This window comes from Hoplias malabaricus, chromosome 4 (assembly GCF_029633855.1).
Source record: "Hoplias malabaricus isolate fHopMal1 chromosome 4, fHopMal1.hap1, whole genome shotgun sequence".
Lineage (NCBI taxonomy): Eukaryota > Metazoa > Chordata > Actinopteri > Characiformes > Erythrinidae > Hoplias > Hoplias malabaricus.
This window is the reverse complement of record NC_089803.1, coordinates 68373360-68391636: the sequence shown is the minus strand read 5'-3', so window position 1 is coordinate 68391636 and position 18277 is coordinate 68373360. Positions and strand designations below refer to the sequence as shown.

The window sequence follows — 18277 nt, the reverse complement described above, 5'->3', positions numbered from 1 at the left end:
TTCCTCTCAAGGTTTCTTCCTCAGCTCTGAGAGAGTTTATCCTTCCCACTGTCGCCCCTGGCCTCGCTCTCCTGGGATTTGTTTTTAACATTAATATTGTTTGTCAGTGTAACAAATATTCTAAAATGGCGTTTGTACGATACGCTGTGTTCAAATTACTCTAATTATATTCAAATATATTTTATTTATTTACTTTCATTCACATTTTCCACACCAGCTCTGAGGCAAATTGACAGATTCTGAACCTGTTGGGCACTGTCTCTCTCTCTCTTTCTCTCTCTATCTATCCGTGTGTAGCCATTTATGGTCTGGTCTGTATGGGTTACCAGCCTGGTCAGCACAGTCTATTATCATGACAATACTCCTCATTGCTCAGCGATCCACAGCCAGAGATCAGTTCTGTCACATCTCTCTCTCCCTTTCTCTCTCATCCTACAGTTTTCTCTGTATATTTACATACATACTTTCATTTCAAACGCTTAACACAGGCTAAACTCACTGCAGGAGCGCATATAAAGATTTAAATGTAGTCTCAAAGACGGTCAATTAGTCACAACATATTCATTATAACCGTACACCTGCAAGCTGTGTTTCTTTTGTGGATGTATGGCTTATTCATAAATGAATGTTATTCTAATCTAGGCACAGCTTCACTTCATTGGCTCAAAAATCCCTGTATTTTTCTCCCCTTTTCTCTTAATAAAGTAATATAATTCAAAAATATCAAAAAATAAGAAATGATCGTCTTTTTTGTGGAATTATTATTTATTTTGGAGCTGGCAGGTGTTGTTTTGATAACGGCATAAAATACTCCATCCATAATTCCCATACGTTTAAATGCCAAACAAGCCAATCAGTTTGAAGTGAGTGTATCAGCCGAAAGGGCGTTTGACGAAGGCAGAGAATGCACGACCTGGGTCTTTCCACACATGAGGAGTGAGCTGAGGTGCCGATGACTCGGTTCACTCCAAATGCACAGGGCTTAATCCTACACCGCTAGTCCACAACACAATGATGCTCACCAAAGCCTGTGAGAACATGCTGACAGCAAAGACTCATTCCATTTATCCACAACACTTCCCCTCTCTCCCAGTGTTGGCATTTGCCAATTCAGCATCAGTGGCAGGGGAAGATTAAAGCCCATCGGAGAATGGAGAGAAAAGTTCAAGGCGTTACAGGCTGAGGCCCAACAATGCTCTGGCGTTTACACAATACTTAGTTACATTTGTATAGTGCATTTTGAAATGAACAGTGTAAATAGGGTATTTCAAAGAGGGACTGGGGTGGCTGGATTTCAAGGACAAATATTCAAACCAGCATTAGTCATGCTTTAGAAAATCTGCTGAATAAAATAAAGATTATTCAAATGCCTGACCTGTCTTGCTAAATGGATTCAAGCCAACTTAATTCACTGGTTTGTCACTTTAAACTCCATACATATCTGATAGAATATATAAACCAAGTGACAGCCAATCCCATTAAACATCACATACACAAAAACCCCTTTGGGAACACAGATGTGGTTAAACACTGCTTCAGAATATGCTTAGTTTGTTTAACTGACCTAACCACAGACAGCAGCTTGCAGGGAAATATCTCAGAGGCAAATAATTCAGCCATGCAAATCAAAGTAAGGGTATTATAAGAGACTGTATTTAAAGCATATCTCATAACACCAAATTCAGCTAAACTGTCATTAAACTGGCCTTTAAAAGTTAGTGTTACAATAGAAAATCATGTTTTTAACTGTGTTGATTGAGTTGTTAAAGGTGGATTGGTGGTGCTAGAGGTCACTGCAAAACTACTGAAGGTGTGATTATCTGTGTTTGTGAAATTACTCACAGGTTTGTGTGTGTACCGGGGATTGGGGGGGATGGGGGGCTTGTTGGAAAAGTAACAAGATTAAACGCTAAGCACCACTTAATGGACCTCCATGAATATTCCACATTATTGTAGTTACTGACAGATATAAGTATGAATTAAAATGAAAATAGCAGCTTAATTTACTTTAAAACTGACAATTTTATTAAATTGACGGAAAAACCCGAGCTCGCTACGGAAATTCTTGAACGCGACCGTGACGTCACTGGTGGACAACAGCTGAACAACGCCGCGGTAAAACACCGTTATGACTGACTGTTATGACAGTATCTAGCTAAATAACCAACATTATTCATGACAATAGCCTAGCAATAAGCTAAACTCAAATGTAGAGGTACCGTTATTCTTGTAAATGTGATCGAAGTCGAACTCGAATTCATCCGACACTATAAACCTCCGTAATGCAGCTACGTAGCCGAGTATAATCTGAGACACCGAGTTTAGCGAGTCAAGCTAACGCTAACTAACACCAACTAAAACAGGCGAAGTGAGTGTCCTTACCCTGTTTACCTCCATGTTACAGAGGCTCTTGAACACCTTTCGTTGGTGTCCTTACATGCCCATATTGTTGGAAAAGCGCCAGTGAAATGAGCTACAGATAACGGAGTGAGCAGATGGTCCTTTCCAAAGTGCCTGTTTAAAGTGGACAAATTTAGTCCATTTTCTGGATATTTTGGGATCTTTGGGCCATTTGTTCACAGATGTCCCACTGTACATTGAATGATTGCAGCCAAAAACAACACACCTTTTCGTCATTTTGCATTAAATTAAGTGCAGCTTCTAGAGTTGTTGTCCACCATCTACGTCACAGGCAAGACGCCTATTAGAGTTTCCCAACACCGTTTGGGGGAGGGGCCAACGGTCTTTTAAACCTTATTCCTTTAATTAGTAAGAAATAACATGTTTTCTGACTATCAATAAACACAAGTTAGGAACTCAAACTCCACTGTATTTATTTGTTTGACACTTTCATTGAGCTGCTGCTTAGCCTTTAAGACATGTCTTGCCCTGAACCTAAAAAAATAAAATAAAACGGCCCTACACTTATTAGAAATCTCCAATAGTCAAAAGCTCTTGTAATCTTGATTGACTCGTTAATTGTCTTTGTTAATTGTCTAAATCATATGAACGAATTAAGCTGTACTATGCATCGTAAGAGCACGACTCTCAGGCAGGGTGCTATTGTAGAGGGGAGTCAGTGAGGCAGAGCTGATCTGTCTTATCACCACATGCCTGATACCCAGAGCAGTGTGGAGAGTGCTGAACCAGCCTCTCTGGCACAGCCCTCTCAAGCTGTGGAGTACAAAACCTGCTGGAATGCCTCCTCACCCCCACAAAACCATGCAGTTCCAGCTCTGCACCCAGCACCACAAAGTTTAGTTGCAGTATCTTTACAAAAACACACCATAACACCAGGCGCCCAAACCAAAACACAGGCTGCATAGAGTGAGTGCGTCATGCAGTATTTGCAAGTAAAATTCATCCTGTGCAAATCAGAAAGTCTTTAGGAGTTAAGGCTACAGTGCAAACGGCTTGTCATGCATCGTAACTGAACACTTTGCTTGTTTTCCGTGATTAAACAAGCAGAGAGAACACAACTCTGCATTACACAGGTGTCTACGGTGCACATATCTGTACTTTCCCATCTTCCCAATTCATAGTTTGTTGTTTCTGGTGGTGTTTCAATCACTGAAACATAATCTCGCCTGCATTATATTGAATATAATATCAAGAACAAACACCCCAAACAGGGCTACACTGGGTCTGGAGCTCACCCAGGATTAACACATCAGGACAGGGCACCACACACTCACCCAGTCACTCACCCCTTCAGACAGTTTCACACACTTACCCCCACACAGCCCATCTCTTTGGATTGTTGGAGGAAGCCAAAGCCCAAGCACCCACACAGAACATGGGGAGAACCTCCTCACGGTGACCTGAGGCGAGGTTCTGATCCAGGACCCATGAGCTGTTTGGCAGCGAGTGCTGTGCCACAACAGTTTAATTATTTAAGAAGGAAATATGTAAGCAGCGGCATGGTGGTAGTGTCACAGTCACACAGGGGACCTGGAGGTTGTGGGTTCGATTCCTGCTCCGGGTGACTGTCTGTGAGGAGTGTGGTGTGTTCTCTCTGTGTCTGCGTGGGTTTCCTCCGGGTGACTGTCTGTGAGGAGTGTGGTGTGTTCTCCCTGTGTCTGGGTGGGTTTCCTCCGGGTGACTGTCTGTGAGGAGTGTGGTGTGTTCTCTCTGTGTCTGCGTGGGTTTCCTCCGGGTGACTGTCTGTGAGGAGTGTGGTGTGTTCTCCCTGTGTCTGCGTGGGTTTCCTCCGGGTGACTGTCTGTGAGGAGTGTGGTGTGTTCTCTCTGTGTCTGCGTGGGTTTCCTCCGGGTGACTGTCTGTGAGGAGTGTGATGTGTTCTCCCTGTGTCTGCGTGGGTTTCCTCTGGGTGCTCCGGTTTCCTCCCACAGTCCAAAAACACACGTTGGTAGGTGGATTGGCGACTCAAAAGTGTCCGTAGGTGTGAGTGAATGTGTGTGTGTGTGTCTGTGTTGCTCTGTGAAGGACTGGCGCCCCCTCCAGGGTGTATTCCCCGCCTTGCGCCTAATGATTCCAGGTAGGCTCTGGACCCACCGTGACCCTGAATTGAATAAGGGTTACAGATAATGAATGAATGAATGAATGAATGAATGAATATGTAAGCACTCTCATGAGATGAATTCAATATTAATAATTCTCCTGTAAACAAGCTGTTTGAAGAGCTTTGGTTACAAAGATGACAAAGATTAACTTGTTTATTTCACCAGAGGAGGACAGGGAATAAAATTCCTTACAATACTTCTGCTGCAGGATAGAAGAACTAGAGCAGCTAGATCTCATTTCGCATTCTCACTGAAATGATCAAACAGGAGCTGTCTTTAGCACCTGGAGCTTTCCTGTATAACACCCATACAGTTCGGGACAAGACGAGGCTTTCCTGGACTCATAAGCTTCCAAAATAAGGCTAAACAACACCACAAATGTGCCCATAATTCAGCAGAATCCGTTACATTAGTTTATGGTTTTTCTTTTAAATAATACCAAAAAAAGAAGCACTGCCAGTGAAAATGCTTTCCTCCTACTCACCTTCAGCACCAATACAACAGACTGCACTCGATTACAGACTGTTTAAACAGAACTTTAGTGACATATTACCACAAATACCTCAGTTACAACTACACCTGGAGGGATTATAATGTAGTATTCCAGTCTGGGAAAGAATGCTGAGATAATGTACGTGTTAGACAAGGAACCTCTGTGGTAGGCAGCGCAACAGAAGCAGAGGGTGCTAATGATTTGGTTTTTGGTTTTCAGTGAAACAAACTGTAACCAGGAAAAGAACAGCATTTTCAGAAGTAACGAGACGTTTTACAGACGAAGCTGTTCAACCCGGGGCAGCTGTGGCCTAAAGGTACGAGAAGCCGATGAATTTTCACAATGCATATCGTTCAAAAGAAACGTTTTAAGGACATGGGCATGTTATCCGTTGTCTACGTGTATTCTCATAAAGAACAGTGCACAGATGAATGCTCTCAGTTTTAAACTCACCTCAGGAGAGGAAGGGGAAGTAGGATTAGGATAAAACTGGTGTAAAAACAAAAAAAAAAGTGTATAAACCAAAAGTGTGTTTTCATTACGACAAGCTCCAGCATAAAGCCGTGTGTAATGCTCAGGAGTGGAACGTTAATTATAGTATTATTCACAATTATTCTGCAGGTGATAGTGGTTACTTAGGCCAAACTTAATGAAAGTTTGACACTCTATGAAAGTGTCAAACAAATAAATACAGTGGAGTTTGAGTTCCTAACTTGTGTTTATTGATCGTCAGAAAACATGTTATTTCTTACTAATTGAAGGAATAAGGTTTAAAAGACCGTTGGTCTCCCCCCCCCAGCGGTGTTGGGAAACTCTAATAGGCGTCTTGCCTGTGACGTAGATGGTGGACAACAACTCTAGAAGCTGCACTTAATTTAATGCAAAATGAGGAAAAGGTGTGTTGTTTTTGGCTGCAATCATTCAATGTACAGTGGGACATCTGTGAACAAATGGCCCAAAGATCCCAAAATATCCAGAAAATGGACTAAATTTGTCCACTTTAAATGGCACTTTGGAAAGGACCATCCGCTCACTCCGTTATCTGTAGCTCATTTCACTGGCGCTTTTCCAACAATATGGGCATGTAAGGACACCAACGAAAGGTGTTCAAGAGCCTCTGTAACATGGAGGTAAACAGGGTGAGGACACTCACTTCGCCTGTTTTAGTTGGTGTTAGTTAACGTTAGCTTGACTCGCTAAACTCGGTGGCTCAGATTATACTCGGCTACGTAGCTGCATTACGGAGGTTTATAGTGTCGGATGAATTCGAGTTCGACTTCGATCACATTTACAAGAATAACGGTACCTCTACATTTGAGTTTAGCTTATTGCTAGGCTATTGTCATGAATGATGTTGGTTATTTAGCTAGATACTGTCATAACAGTCAGTCATAACGGTGTTTTACCGCGGCGTTGTTCAGCTGTTGTCCACCAGTGACGTCACGGTCGCGTTTGGGAATTTCCGTAGAGAGCTCGGGTTTTTCCGTCAATTTAATAAAATTGTCAGTTTTAAAGCAAAGTAAGCTGCTATTTTCATTTTAATTCATACTTATATATGTCAGTAACTACAATAATGTGGAATATTCATGGAGGTCCATTAAGTGGTGTTTAGCGTTTAAAGCAAACTGATGTTTTAAAGAATATACATTATTTGGGAATATTATTGCAAGCAATCCAAAACTATTGATCAGTGCAGAGTAGAGAGTTCTGCACCTAAAGTCTGCAGAGAGCTCGTTTTAATCTTGGATCAGACCAAAAATGCTCTCCCCCTCCAGAAGTTCAAATGAGGTCAGGCCTGTGATTAAGCACACTGTCGGTGAAGAGGAAACAAACCGCTGGAACTGCTGCATGCTGGCTTGTCACTGAATGCTGACTTTGCACCTTTCGGTTGCTACTTTCTTTCTTTTCCTATCTCTAACATCAGTTTACCAGGATGAGCGTGAGAGTGGAGGAGGTAGGGGGAGAAGAATGCATTTTATATACAAGTGGGAATACACTACTGCAGTAACTGCCTGATTTCTCAGTAGTGTTATGTCTCCTAAACCCACACGTGGGCGCTCAGCAGAAATAATCATCACTCAAACCTCATGATGTTGGATAGCAGAGTTTCTCAACCTGAAAGCTGCAAGATACACATAATTCTGAGAATCACTTTTCCAGTAAATCTTCTGCACTGGTTCTCTCGCTGTCACGTCAAAAGAGAGTGAAAGCACGTGCATTCGGAGTTTCAGCGTAAAAGTCTCTGGCTGCCTACTGTATGTAGCATTACAACGTGCACATTTGGAGCGTCTCACACACACACACACACACACACACACACACAAATAATGATACTATGTCTTGTTTCATGAAAAAATTCTTATCCCTCAAGTGTTTAAAGAGAAGAGGAAGAGAACGAGTAAAAAGATAATATTAAAAAGACTTTAAAATAATAAATTAATAAATAAACAAACACTCCAATGTGCTGAACTGTAAACATATTGCACTTAACCCATTCGAACAGCGCTTGTAACAGTGGGAAAGCTAGAACGATTTCAGTTTCACTCGTTTAATTCATTCATTGTCTTTAACTGTTTAGTTCCGGGTCGCGGTGGGTCCAGAGCCTACACAGAATCACTGAGTTCAAGCGGGAAAAGCTCCGCCCTTGGGAGTGTTTATTTAAGAGAAGCAGCCTGATCTATGGCGTTGGATCCAATAAAAAATTTGCGAGCAGAGAAAACGATCTTGTGCGAGGAGAAACACGTCAAGTAACTAACAGTGCTCTCGCAAAAACAAGAAAAGGCACTTTGAGTGAAGAAAAACCCAGCGGGTTCCCCCTGTGCGTGAGGGAAAGTTTCTGGGTTGTGTTTTGACAGGGGGTCGCCATAGCAGAGAAAATACACCCCAAAACACAGAGTGAACAGGAGACGATAACATATTTAACATTCATTCATTCATTATCTGTAACCCTTATCCAGTTCAGGGTCGTGGTGGGTCCAGAGCCTACCTGGAATCATTGGGCGCAAAGCGGGAATACACCCTGGAGGGGGCGCCAGTCCTTCACAGGGCAACACACACTCACACTTACGGACACTTTTGAGTCGTCAATCCACCTACCAACGTGTGTTCCTCTTGTGGGAGGAAACCGGAGCACCCGGAGACAACCCACGCAGACACAGGGAGAACACACCACACTCCTCACAGACAGTCACCCGGAGGAAACCCACACAGACACAGGGAGAACACACCACACCCCTCACAGACAGTCACCCGGAGCGGGAATCGAACCCACAACCTCCAGGTCCCTGGAGCCGTGTGACTGCGACACCTACCTGCTGCACCACCGTGCCGCCCCATATTTAACATATATACTATTATTATTATTATTATATTGTTTACGTTCTTAGGTGGTCTCCTGTGTTCATTTACCGACTGGTAGCGTGATGGTTGTGCAAACGAGGAACAGAAATGAAGGTTTATTGAGCTCTATTACCCAAAGCTTATCATCGTTATCGAGCAAAAATTAATCACGAAACTAATCAATATCATTTTATTGCCCAGCCCTACTTTCAGTTACCTCAGTTAAGAAAACATTTACTTTTATGAAGCTTATAAATTACATATTTTTTTTTGTTCCAGGGACATCAATGATTTACTTGACTATAAATGATTACTTACAAATAAACAATATACTGATCAAGTAGGCCATAAAATATTTATGCTTCTTTTGCAATAAACAACAGTTCGTATCTGAACAGGTAGACTACCATTCAAGTTGGGGAATGTTTTTGAACTGCATGCATGAGGGCAGAATAAACATTTGCCAGGCCTAGTAACCAATACGGGTGTCCAATAAGAAAATAACACACTGTTAATAGACTAAAAGCAATCATCTGTAAGTGATAATAGAAACAAAACTGTCTTGTGTGCGGTTTCAGGATGTCGCTAAGGTATAATTAAGATATTGATTTTTAAAAAAGCCACAGAATATCTGCCAAAACAAACAGAAAACCTGGCACCACCACCAAGGAAAAACTTCTTGGTTTTGTCAATATCAATATTCATTCATTGTCTGTAACCCTTATCCAGTTCAGGGTCGTGGTGGGTCCGGAGCCTACCTGGAATCATTGGGCACAAGGCGGGAATACACCCTGGAGGGGGCGCCAGTCCTTTACAGTGTGACACACACTCACACATTCACACTTACGGACACTTGAGTCGCCAATCCACCTACCAACGTGTGTTTTTAGACCGTGGGAGGAAACCCACGCAGACACAGAGAGAACACACCACACTCCTCACAGACAGTCAAGCTGTGTGACTGTGACACTACCTGCTGCACCATCGCGCCGCCCCAATACTAATATCTTTAAACTGAATTTAAAACTCAGTGCAATAAATTGACAGCATTTCCTTGTGTTCAAATCAGGGAAATCAGTCAGTGGGACATGCTATTAACACTATAACTGTGCTTTAATATGGAATTAACCTGATGTGTTTGCGCACACATTGCCATTAACTAATTACAGCTGAAACAGATATGTGTTTGTTTGCATTTGCAATATGTTTTTCAATACGTTTGATTTCTGTTGAGTTGGACAGTGATAGGGAGGTAAAAGATGCCTTTCTAGATGCAGTGAAAGGGCTCTGGGCCTCTTTTTTTTTTTAGTTTTAGTGTGATAACACTTGAAGCTTCCCACTGAATAACAGCTCAACAGCCACACTTACTACACAGGTCTGTCTGAACTGAGCTGACATTATTCATTGACTCACTCAACAGCTAAAACCCATTCAGAACATATGGATCTGAGTCGCCTTTTTCTTTTCTTCAAACATTAATTATAAAGCAATGCATAAAATAATAAAAGTGAAGGAAGAGCATAATTACCATCTATAGGCGATGTTTTTAATCTGGTGCAGAGTCCATTTCAGTCACCCGGAGGACACCCACGCAGACACAGGGAGAACACACCACACTTCTCACAGACAGTCACCCAGAGGAAACCCACGCAGACACAGGGAGAACACACCACACTTCTCACAGACAGTCACCCGGAGGAAACCCACGCAGACACAGGGAGAACACACCACACTCCTCACAGACAGTCAAGCTGTGTGACTGTGACACTACCTGCTGCACCATCGCGCCGCCCCAATACTAATATCTTTAAACTGAATTTAAAACTCAGTGCAATAAATTGACAGCATTTCCTTGTGTTCAAATCAGGGAAATCAGTCAGTGGGACATGCTATTAACACTATAACTGTGCTTTAATATGGAATTAACCTGATGTGTTTGAGCACACATTGCCATTAACTAATTACAGCTGAAACAGATATGTGTTTGTTTGCATTTGCAATATGTTTTTCAATACGTTTGATTTCTGTTGAGTTGGACAGTGATAGGGAGGTAAAAGATGCCTTTCTAGATGCAGTGAAAGGGCTCTGGGCCTCTTTTTTTTTTTAGTTTTAGTGTGATAACACTTGAAGCTTCCCACTGAATAACAGCTCAACAGCCACACTTACTACACAGGTCTGTCTGAACTGAGCTGACATTATTCATTGACTCACTCAACAGCTAAAACCCATTCAGAACATATGGATCTGAGTCGCCTTTTTCTTTTCTTCAAACATTAATTATAAAGCAATGCATAAAATAATAAAAGTGAAGGAAGAGCATAATTACCATCTATAGGCGATGTTTTTAATCTGGTGCAGAGTCCATTTACATCCCCGTAAGTCTCCTGGATTTTGTGTAATCCCTCAGCCCCCCTCAGTTCCATGAGAGAGCGCAGCTCTTTGAGCGAGCAGCCAAATTCTCCATCATGATTGGGCTCTGCCACGAAGTTCTTCACCCCACTGTACGAGTTGTTAGCCATGTCGCCCAGTTGCACTGCACTTCAGCGACGATGGAAAAACGGCGTCCCAAAAGGAGAGCTAAATCCTCAGGAGAGAAAAGCCAGTAGCTCCCATAAACAGCTGACGTCCTTCAGAGGAGGAGAAGGAGGACCAACTGTAGGTGGCAGGAATGGGACGATTCAAAAGCCATTTCCCTCAGTTTGCAGCAAAAGCTTATTCATTCATGCTGACAGGAGCCTCGCGGGTCCACAGAACACTGGCCATACAGATCCGGGAGCCTGAGAGGAAAAGAGACACAAACAAAAGGTTATTTCAGAACATTAAAAGAGACATATTATAAAAATATATAATCTAGATCTGTGAGGATCTAGAGCTCAACGACCTGCACACACTCTAAAATAAGACCACCCAATCAGTTTCCTGTGGGCTGGCAAAGTCAGAAAACACAGGACAAGTGCAGACTTTAAAATTGCTCCACCTACAAATCTGAGTATCACAGTCCTGGACCGGTGTTTATGCAACAGCGTAAAGATGAGGTTAAACAGAGCAAGACAGACAACAAGCGTGGACGACTAATAACTGTGTAAAAACAAATGAGAAAACAAGAATGGAGAAGAAAGAGAACAGAGCGAAAACGGCTAAAAACCAGAGTTTATGCCGTTTGCTCCTCACTGCTGTGCGCTCGGTGTCGGGGGGAACAGCAGCTCATTATCAACTTAAGGAAAAGCGCTGTTTAGCCAGGGGGTGAATGCTGCTGTGGTGTTTGATCCTTGTTGCATTTTGACCAAAGCATGCCACAGACATTTCAAAAAAAGACCCCATAACTGTGTTCACTTGTGGAAAAAGGGTAATAACACATCACCTTTAAAATAGACAAAACACAAGCTGTGGAACCACGTCATGTTGTTATGAAATTAAACACGAACCACCTTAAGTTCTGGAAGATTCCATTAGGCCTAAAAATAGAAAGTAGGAACCCCAGGTCACTGGCTTAGGTTCAACATGACACACTATGCTCTTTTGCAGGGAAAAGATATCAGTATTTATTTGAGGAGCAGCTTGGGAACAAGTCTGTTATCCTACTTCAACTACCACGCCATGCCAAAATGGTGTGCTCCTGGGTCGTGTGCTTGGGCCCACATGTAAACACCAATAACATGTGTCATTGGGGGTATTTTATTTCAAAACAATTGTTGTTTTCTAATTTTATTAAAATGTATATGGTCCTAATATATTTTTCCAATACATTTTTCGAGAACATCTATTCTTACAAATGTTTTGTTTGTAATTCCGACTGCCACTTTGTAAACGAGGAGTTCACACACATAATATCAGAAGTAATGCTGATTCATCTGCCCCTTTAATCTCTGATGCTGCTGGTCCTTATCTGCATAACAAGACCAATGTGTTACCCTTTGATGCCTCCAGTAACCAAACAACCGTCGCTTGTATCGGGATTGAAAGTTTGACGTTTCATCTTTTCTTTCTGTATTCCTTTTCTCCATTCAAAGTAGTATCGGCTCAGTGGTCAGCTGGGTTCACCAAATCATTAGCTCAGGAAAGCTGTCTGTTTAACATAATAAGCCGATCTGTGCTCCGGTTTCTCTTACCTCCTTCAGCAACACAGCCCCATCTATTCAGTTCAGCTAGCACAGAGTTAGGCATACTCAAGGTCGTGATTTCTCTCAGAGGATCAGAACCTTATTTTTCAGAGCACTTCTGCAAAGTGCTGGCACCCATTAGACAACTCTTAGGTGCTGTTGACATGAACCTGGATAGTTAGAAAGCGTAGGTTTGGTCTCTATCTGTGTTTTTGGCCTCCCATTCAAATAAAAACGCCTTTTAAAGGTCTCCAAAACTAGAGACTATCGACAACACCTTCCAGGGCGGAGGTTTCTGAAACCTCTGGTTTCAGTGTGGTTGAGAAGACAGGAAACACACAGTCTTCCGTCCTTATCATCTGAGCTTGTTTTCCAAACTTACAGGACCGTGATTTTGGGGATTGATTACATGTTTACAGCACAATTGGGCTTTTACTTTACATTACACTGTGAAGTGTGAAGGCGGCAGTACCTTTAAATCCACCTACACTAAGATACAAACATTATGGCAAACTGTGATTTTGAACCAGATGCTTAGTGGGACTATTCTGAGAAAGATTTTATATTAAATGGCGGCACGGTGTCGCAGCAGGTAGGTGTCGCAGTCACACAGCTCCAGGGACCTGGAGGTTGTGGATTCGATTTCCACTCCGGGTGACTGTCTGTGAGGAGTGTGGTGTGTTCTCCCCGTGTCCGCGTGGGTTTCCTCCGGGTGAATGTCTGTGAGGAGTGTGGTGTGTTTTCCCAGTGTCCGCGTGGGTTTCCTCCGGGTGACTGTCTGTGAGGAGTGTGGTGTGTTTTCCCAGTGTCCGCGTGGGTTTCCTCCGGGTGACTGTCTGTGAGGGGTGTGGTGTGTTTTCCCAGTGTCCGCGTGGGTTTCCTCCGGGTGACTGTCTGTGAGGGGTGTGGTGTGTTTTCCCAGTGTCCGCGTGGGTTTCCTCCGGGTGACTGTCTGTGAGGAGTGTGGTGTGTTAACCCAGTGTCTGCGTGGGTGTCCTCCGGGTGACTGTCTGTGAGGAGTGTGGTGTGTTCTCCCCGTGTCTGCGTGGGTTTCCTCCGGGTGACTGTCTGTGAGGAGTGTGGTGTGTTCTCCCCGTGTCTGCGTGGGTTTCCTCCGGGTGAATGTCTGTGAGGAGTGTGGTGTGTTCTCCCCGTGTCTGCGTGGGTGTCCTCCGAGTGAATGTCTGTGAGGAGTGTGGTGTGTTCTCCCCGTGTCTGCGTGGGTGTCCTCCGGGTGACTGTCTGTGAGGAGTGTGGTGTGTTCTCCCCATGTCTGCGTGGGTGTCCTCCGGGTGACTGTCTGTGAGGAGTGTGGTGTGTTCTCCCTGTGTCTGCGTGGGTTTCCTCCGGGTGCTCCGGTTTCCTCCCACAGTCCAAAAACACATGTTGGTAGGTTGATTGGCGTCTCAAATGTGACCGTAGGTGTGAATGTGTTGCCCTGTGAAGGACTGGCACCCCCTCCAGGGTGTAATCCCGCCTTGCGCCCAATGATTCCAGGTAGGCTCTGGACCCACCGCGACCCTGAATTGGATAAGCGCTTCTAGATAATGGATGGATGGATGGAATTTATATTATTTTACTAAAGCAACAATAAAATATGAGCATGTTAAGAGCATCTCTCGTGTCTCAGAGTGGTCTGGCAGACTCTTGCCGAGTCCTTCCTGCCATTTCTAGTGGATGGAGACATTTTCAGGATACCTGAGGTGTGGATGAACATGTTATTGGAAAATGAGGTGAAAAAAGTAACCAGATACATGTGGTCGGGGCCTCCGGCTTCCTGAGATTATCTTTGAGATTCAGTTTGACCAAGACAATCGAAGTGTCAACATTTGTAGCACAACGTCAGTTTCTGGAAAGTAGAGCAGGTCACATGTCACAACAGTGGAAAATCATTGTGACTGAATCACCGAACTAGCAGCTGGGATGGCATGGGTGAGAAATGTCAGACTCAGCCTTCACCCTCCTTCTACTTGGCTACAAGACTGATCTAGACCTGTGGCCCAATAGGCTAATATATATATATAAAAGTATGAAAGTGTAACCGATTACAAAAGGAGACACTTAATTATGGCAAACAATTCATTTTTTTTCCTGGTACTGAAATTTGTAACATTAGCCGATACATATTTGAATTTTCGTATTATTTCTTCTTTACCAAGCAATCAAATAAACCCCTTTTAATACAAGTAAGATTTGCAAGAGTCTAATTAGTAGGAGATCATGCTTAAACTACTCTTCACACACTGAACATGCGCTACTTAAAGATGAACCATTTACATCACAGAATCAGATAAATTCCAATATCTAATCCAGCATTTTCTTGTGACGCTGGGTCAATACCCGAGTGGTGCCATTTCTAGTGGAGTGGGTACAAGTACAATTCCGTTTACGTGCCCACCGGTCACTCTTACACAATCTATAACAACTGTTAGTATCTCTCATAGTCCGTTTCAGGGGCTCTCCTTAAATGTGCCTCTAATAAAAGGTTCATGTTTAAGATTCAGAAGCATGGGTCCAAGAAAACCTAAGGGAAAACCCTCATGGTCGAGACCGGCAACTGGACTCCTTGCTGTGTGCGCCAACGTTATCCATGTGAGTCAAGGACAGCGATTCCAGGGATCCCTCTACACTGGAGCCACAGGCAGTAATGTATTTTTAGCAGTCCCCAGACTGCCCCCTTTCCATCCCCCACCCTGGACACAGTTGAAATGGGTCAGGCAATGTCTATGTGAAAAGGTATAACCCAAAGTAGAGGTGCCTGACTGATTGTGTTGTGTGGCTCAATTTTTCAAAGGCCATTTCATCCAACCAGAGATACCAAGTCTGCCAATTTGTTTCCAATGCATACACTCCTTTTGTTGGACCACAGTACTGAAAGATACATAGGTTTTATGTTATAATCACTGTTTGAAGAGCGCTATTTTAGTTGTAGACTACAATATCAAACCTAATGTTTTAATAAGATTTAAACGAGGTTTGAACCCACAGCCCCAGGACCATTGAGTAAAACGACCTGCAGTGCCACCAGTGAACAACACAACATTCACTCTATATTCAATCAGATCTTCAGTCTAAGCTGTAAAATCAGGCCTGGACCTTACTGTATTAAAAATAACGGCAAAACTGCTTAAATATCAATTGCCAAGACGATGGGATAACCTACCAGATCGTATTTTTATTACACTGCTGTTTAAACCACTGCATATAAATCATCAGGAAGTGTGTGAAAGCATTAACATATACTGCTTCACCTACAAATTCATAACTTTCTGTCCTTCGCATGTGTGAACGTATATACGACATTCTTTTGTAAAATCACTTCAAAGCAGTCCTACGCTTACAGTGCTGAACTTAATTAACACTGACTATGAACCATTACAAAAGGCAGCAGAGTCAATCCTGGGTTTACTGATTCAGTGCTGTAGAGCACATGTTATGTTAAATAATAATTCATTCATTCATTATCTGTAACCCTTATCCAGTTCAGGGTCGCGGTGGGTCCAGAGCCTACCTGGAATCATTGGGCGCAAGGCGGGAACACACCCTGGAGGGGGCGCCAGTCCTTCACAGGGCAACACACACACACATTCACTCACACCTACGGACACTTTTGAGTCGCCAATCCACCTACCAACGTGTGTTTTTGGACTGTGGGAGGAAACAGGAGAACCCGGAGGAAACCCATGCAGACACAGGGAGAACACACCACACTCCTCACAGACAGTCACCCGGAGGAAACCCACACAGACACAGGGAGAACACACCACACTCCTCACAGACAGTCACCCAGAGCGGGAATCAAACCCACAACCTCCAGGTCCCTCATGTTAAATAATAATCCTCAACATAATTTACAATGTGGCACAACTTTATCCTGTCATACGTCTGTTCAAAAAGACTTACATAATGTATGTAATCATGATTAGGGATGGGTGGTATCCACATTTTTCATACCGTCTCAAAAAATTAACAGGGTATACGGTATTACTGTGCGGTGGGGATGGGTTGGTGGGTGCACTGTCGGGCTTGTGTGAACCTCCCATCATTTAACCCAAACTCACACCTGCGGTGGGCTACTGGGCTTGTGTTTTCTTGTGACATCAGCAGTCAGTGAGGTCCCACAATGCCCCGCCCCCTCCCTCTCAAACTCATTGGCCTTGTACTTAATTCGAAACTTGACACAGCACAGGTCATAGTTTTGAGATACCAGCCTAATTTTTAAATACTGTCCACGTTTTTAAAAACCACAGTAATACAGTTATTCCAGTTATAACTCAACCCTCATCAAGATATTTGTAATTTTTTGCAAATGCAGGAAATCCCATGGAGATTGCATTCTATGCCGTGAGAGGGAAAAACGACTCTCAAAAGTCAGTTCACCTGAAAAACCAGCACAGAGCTGGAATCACCAGATCAGAATGTGTAATGTACGAGTATCTCCCACTACCAACAAGGCGATGCTTTCAGAGCAAATGCCCATATTTGATTAGGACCAGTGAACACACAAACCTGGAGAGAGAGCGGCAGTTACCTTGGCGCCCAGGAAGCAGTTGAGGATTAAGGGCACCTCAGTCATGGATGTTGAGAGAGTAGAAAGCACTAAACACTTCAACATGTGATGTTAGCGCAATAAATGGGTGTCACTGCAGATTTTCCCCCTAACTTACCATTTACTTTGTGTAATAAAACATTAGTCTTATTAAATGCAATACAAGGAAAGAAATAAGAGTAAAGTGTTTTAATAATTTCAGCTCAATTTACTCACAGCCTTTGCTTTGCACGTGAGTGTATCAGACTCAGCAGTGTTCCTTCCTCCATTTTTCACATCATCTCAGTGTCATGTTATCTCAGGAAAATCAGAGTGACTGTTGAGAGTGAAGGCGTGAGGACAGATTTCAACAAAAAACAAGTCACTACTGGCACGACAGAGAAGCAGCACTTTTAAATGCACCACTTTTTCCTATTGGCACTGCATGATTGGATGAGCACCCACATGTGAAGCTTTGGCTTGGCAATGTGAAGGAGTAGCGGTTTGTAAACCTCGCTCTCCCACTTTCTTGCATCACAAAATAATAATATATCACATATTTATTTAAATAAGTTTTGCTTGTTAATGATTAACATTTCTTTTCATAAATACAAACAACTCTGTATATCTTTCCCCTTTTAAAGGCTAAGCAGCACTTAATGGACCTCCATGAATATTTCACATTATTTCCGTTACTGACAGATATAAGTATGAATTAAAATGAAAATAGCAGCTTAATTTGCTTTAAAACTGACAATTTTATTAAATTGACGGAAAAACCCGAGCTCGCTACGGAAATTCTCGAACGCGACCGTGACGTCACTGGTGGACAACAGCTGAACAACGCCGCGGTAAAACACCGTTATGACCGACTGTTATGACAGTATCTAGCTAAATAACCAACATTATTCATGACAATAGCCTAGCAATAAGCTAAACTCAAATTTAGAGGCACCGTTATTCTTGTAAATGTGATCGAAGTCGAACTCGAATTCATCCGACACTATAAACCTCCGTAATGCAGCTACGTAGCCGAGTATAATCTGAGCACCGAGTTTAGCAAGTCAAGCTAACGTTAACTAACACCAACTAAAACAGGCGAAGTGAGTGTCCTTACCCTGTTTACCTCCATGTTACAGAGGCTCTTGAACACCTTTCGTTGGTGTCCTTACATGTCCATATTGTTGGAAAAGCGCCAGTGAAATGAGCTACAGATAACGGAGTGAGCGGAGGGTCCTTTCCAAAGTGCCCGTTTAAAGTTGACAAATTTAGTCCATTTTCTGGATATTTTGGG

The 18277-nt window shown here is 43.0% G+C and overlaps 1 protein-coding gene across 2 annotated transcripts in view; it reads right to left on the bottom strand.

The window, feature by feature from the left end:
* Nucleotides 1-18277, bottom strand: part of atp2b1a (ATPase plasma membrane Ca2+ transporting 1a) — a 48452-nt gene that overhangs the window by 18154 nt on the left and 12021 nt on the right. For both annotated transcript variants that reach the window (XM_066666930.1, XM_066666931.1), the window contains exon 2: nt 10682-11132. In XM_066666930.1, the coding sequence (XP_066523027.1) occupies nt 10682-10874 (193 nt within the window). In that variant the 5' untranslated portion in view covers nt 10875-11132. The remainder of the gene's footprint in view (nt 1-10681; nt 11133-18277) is intronic.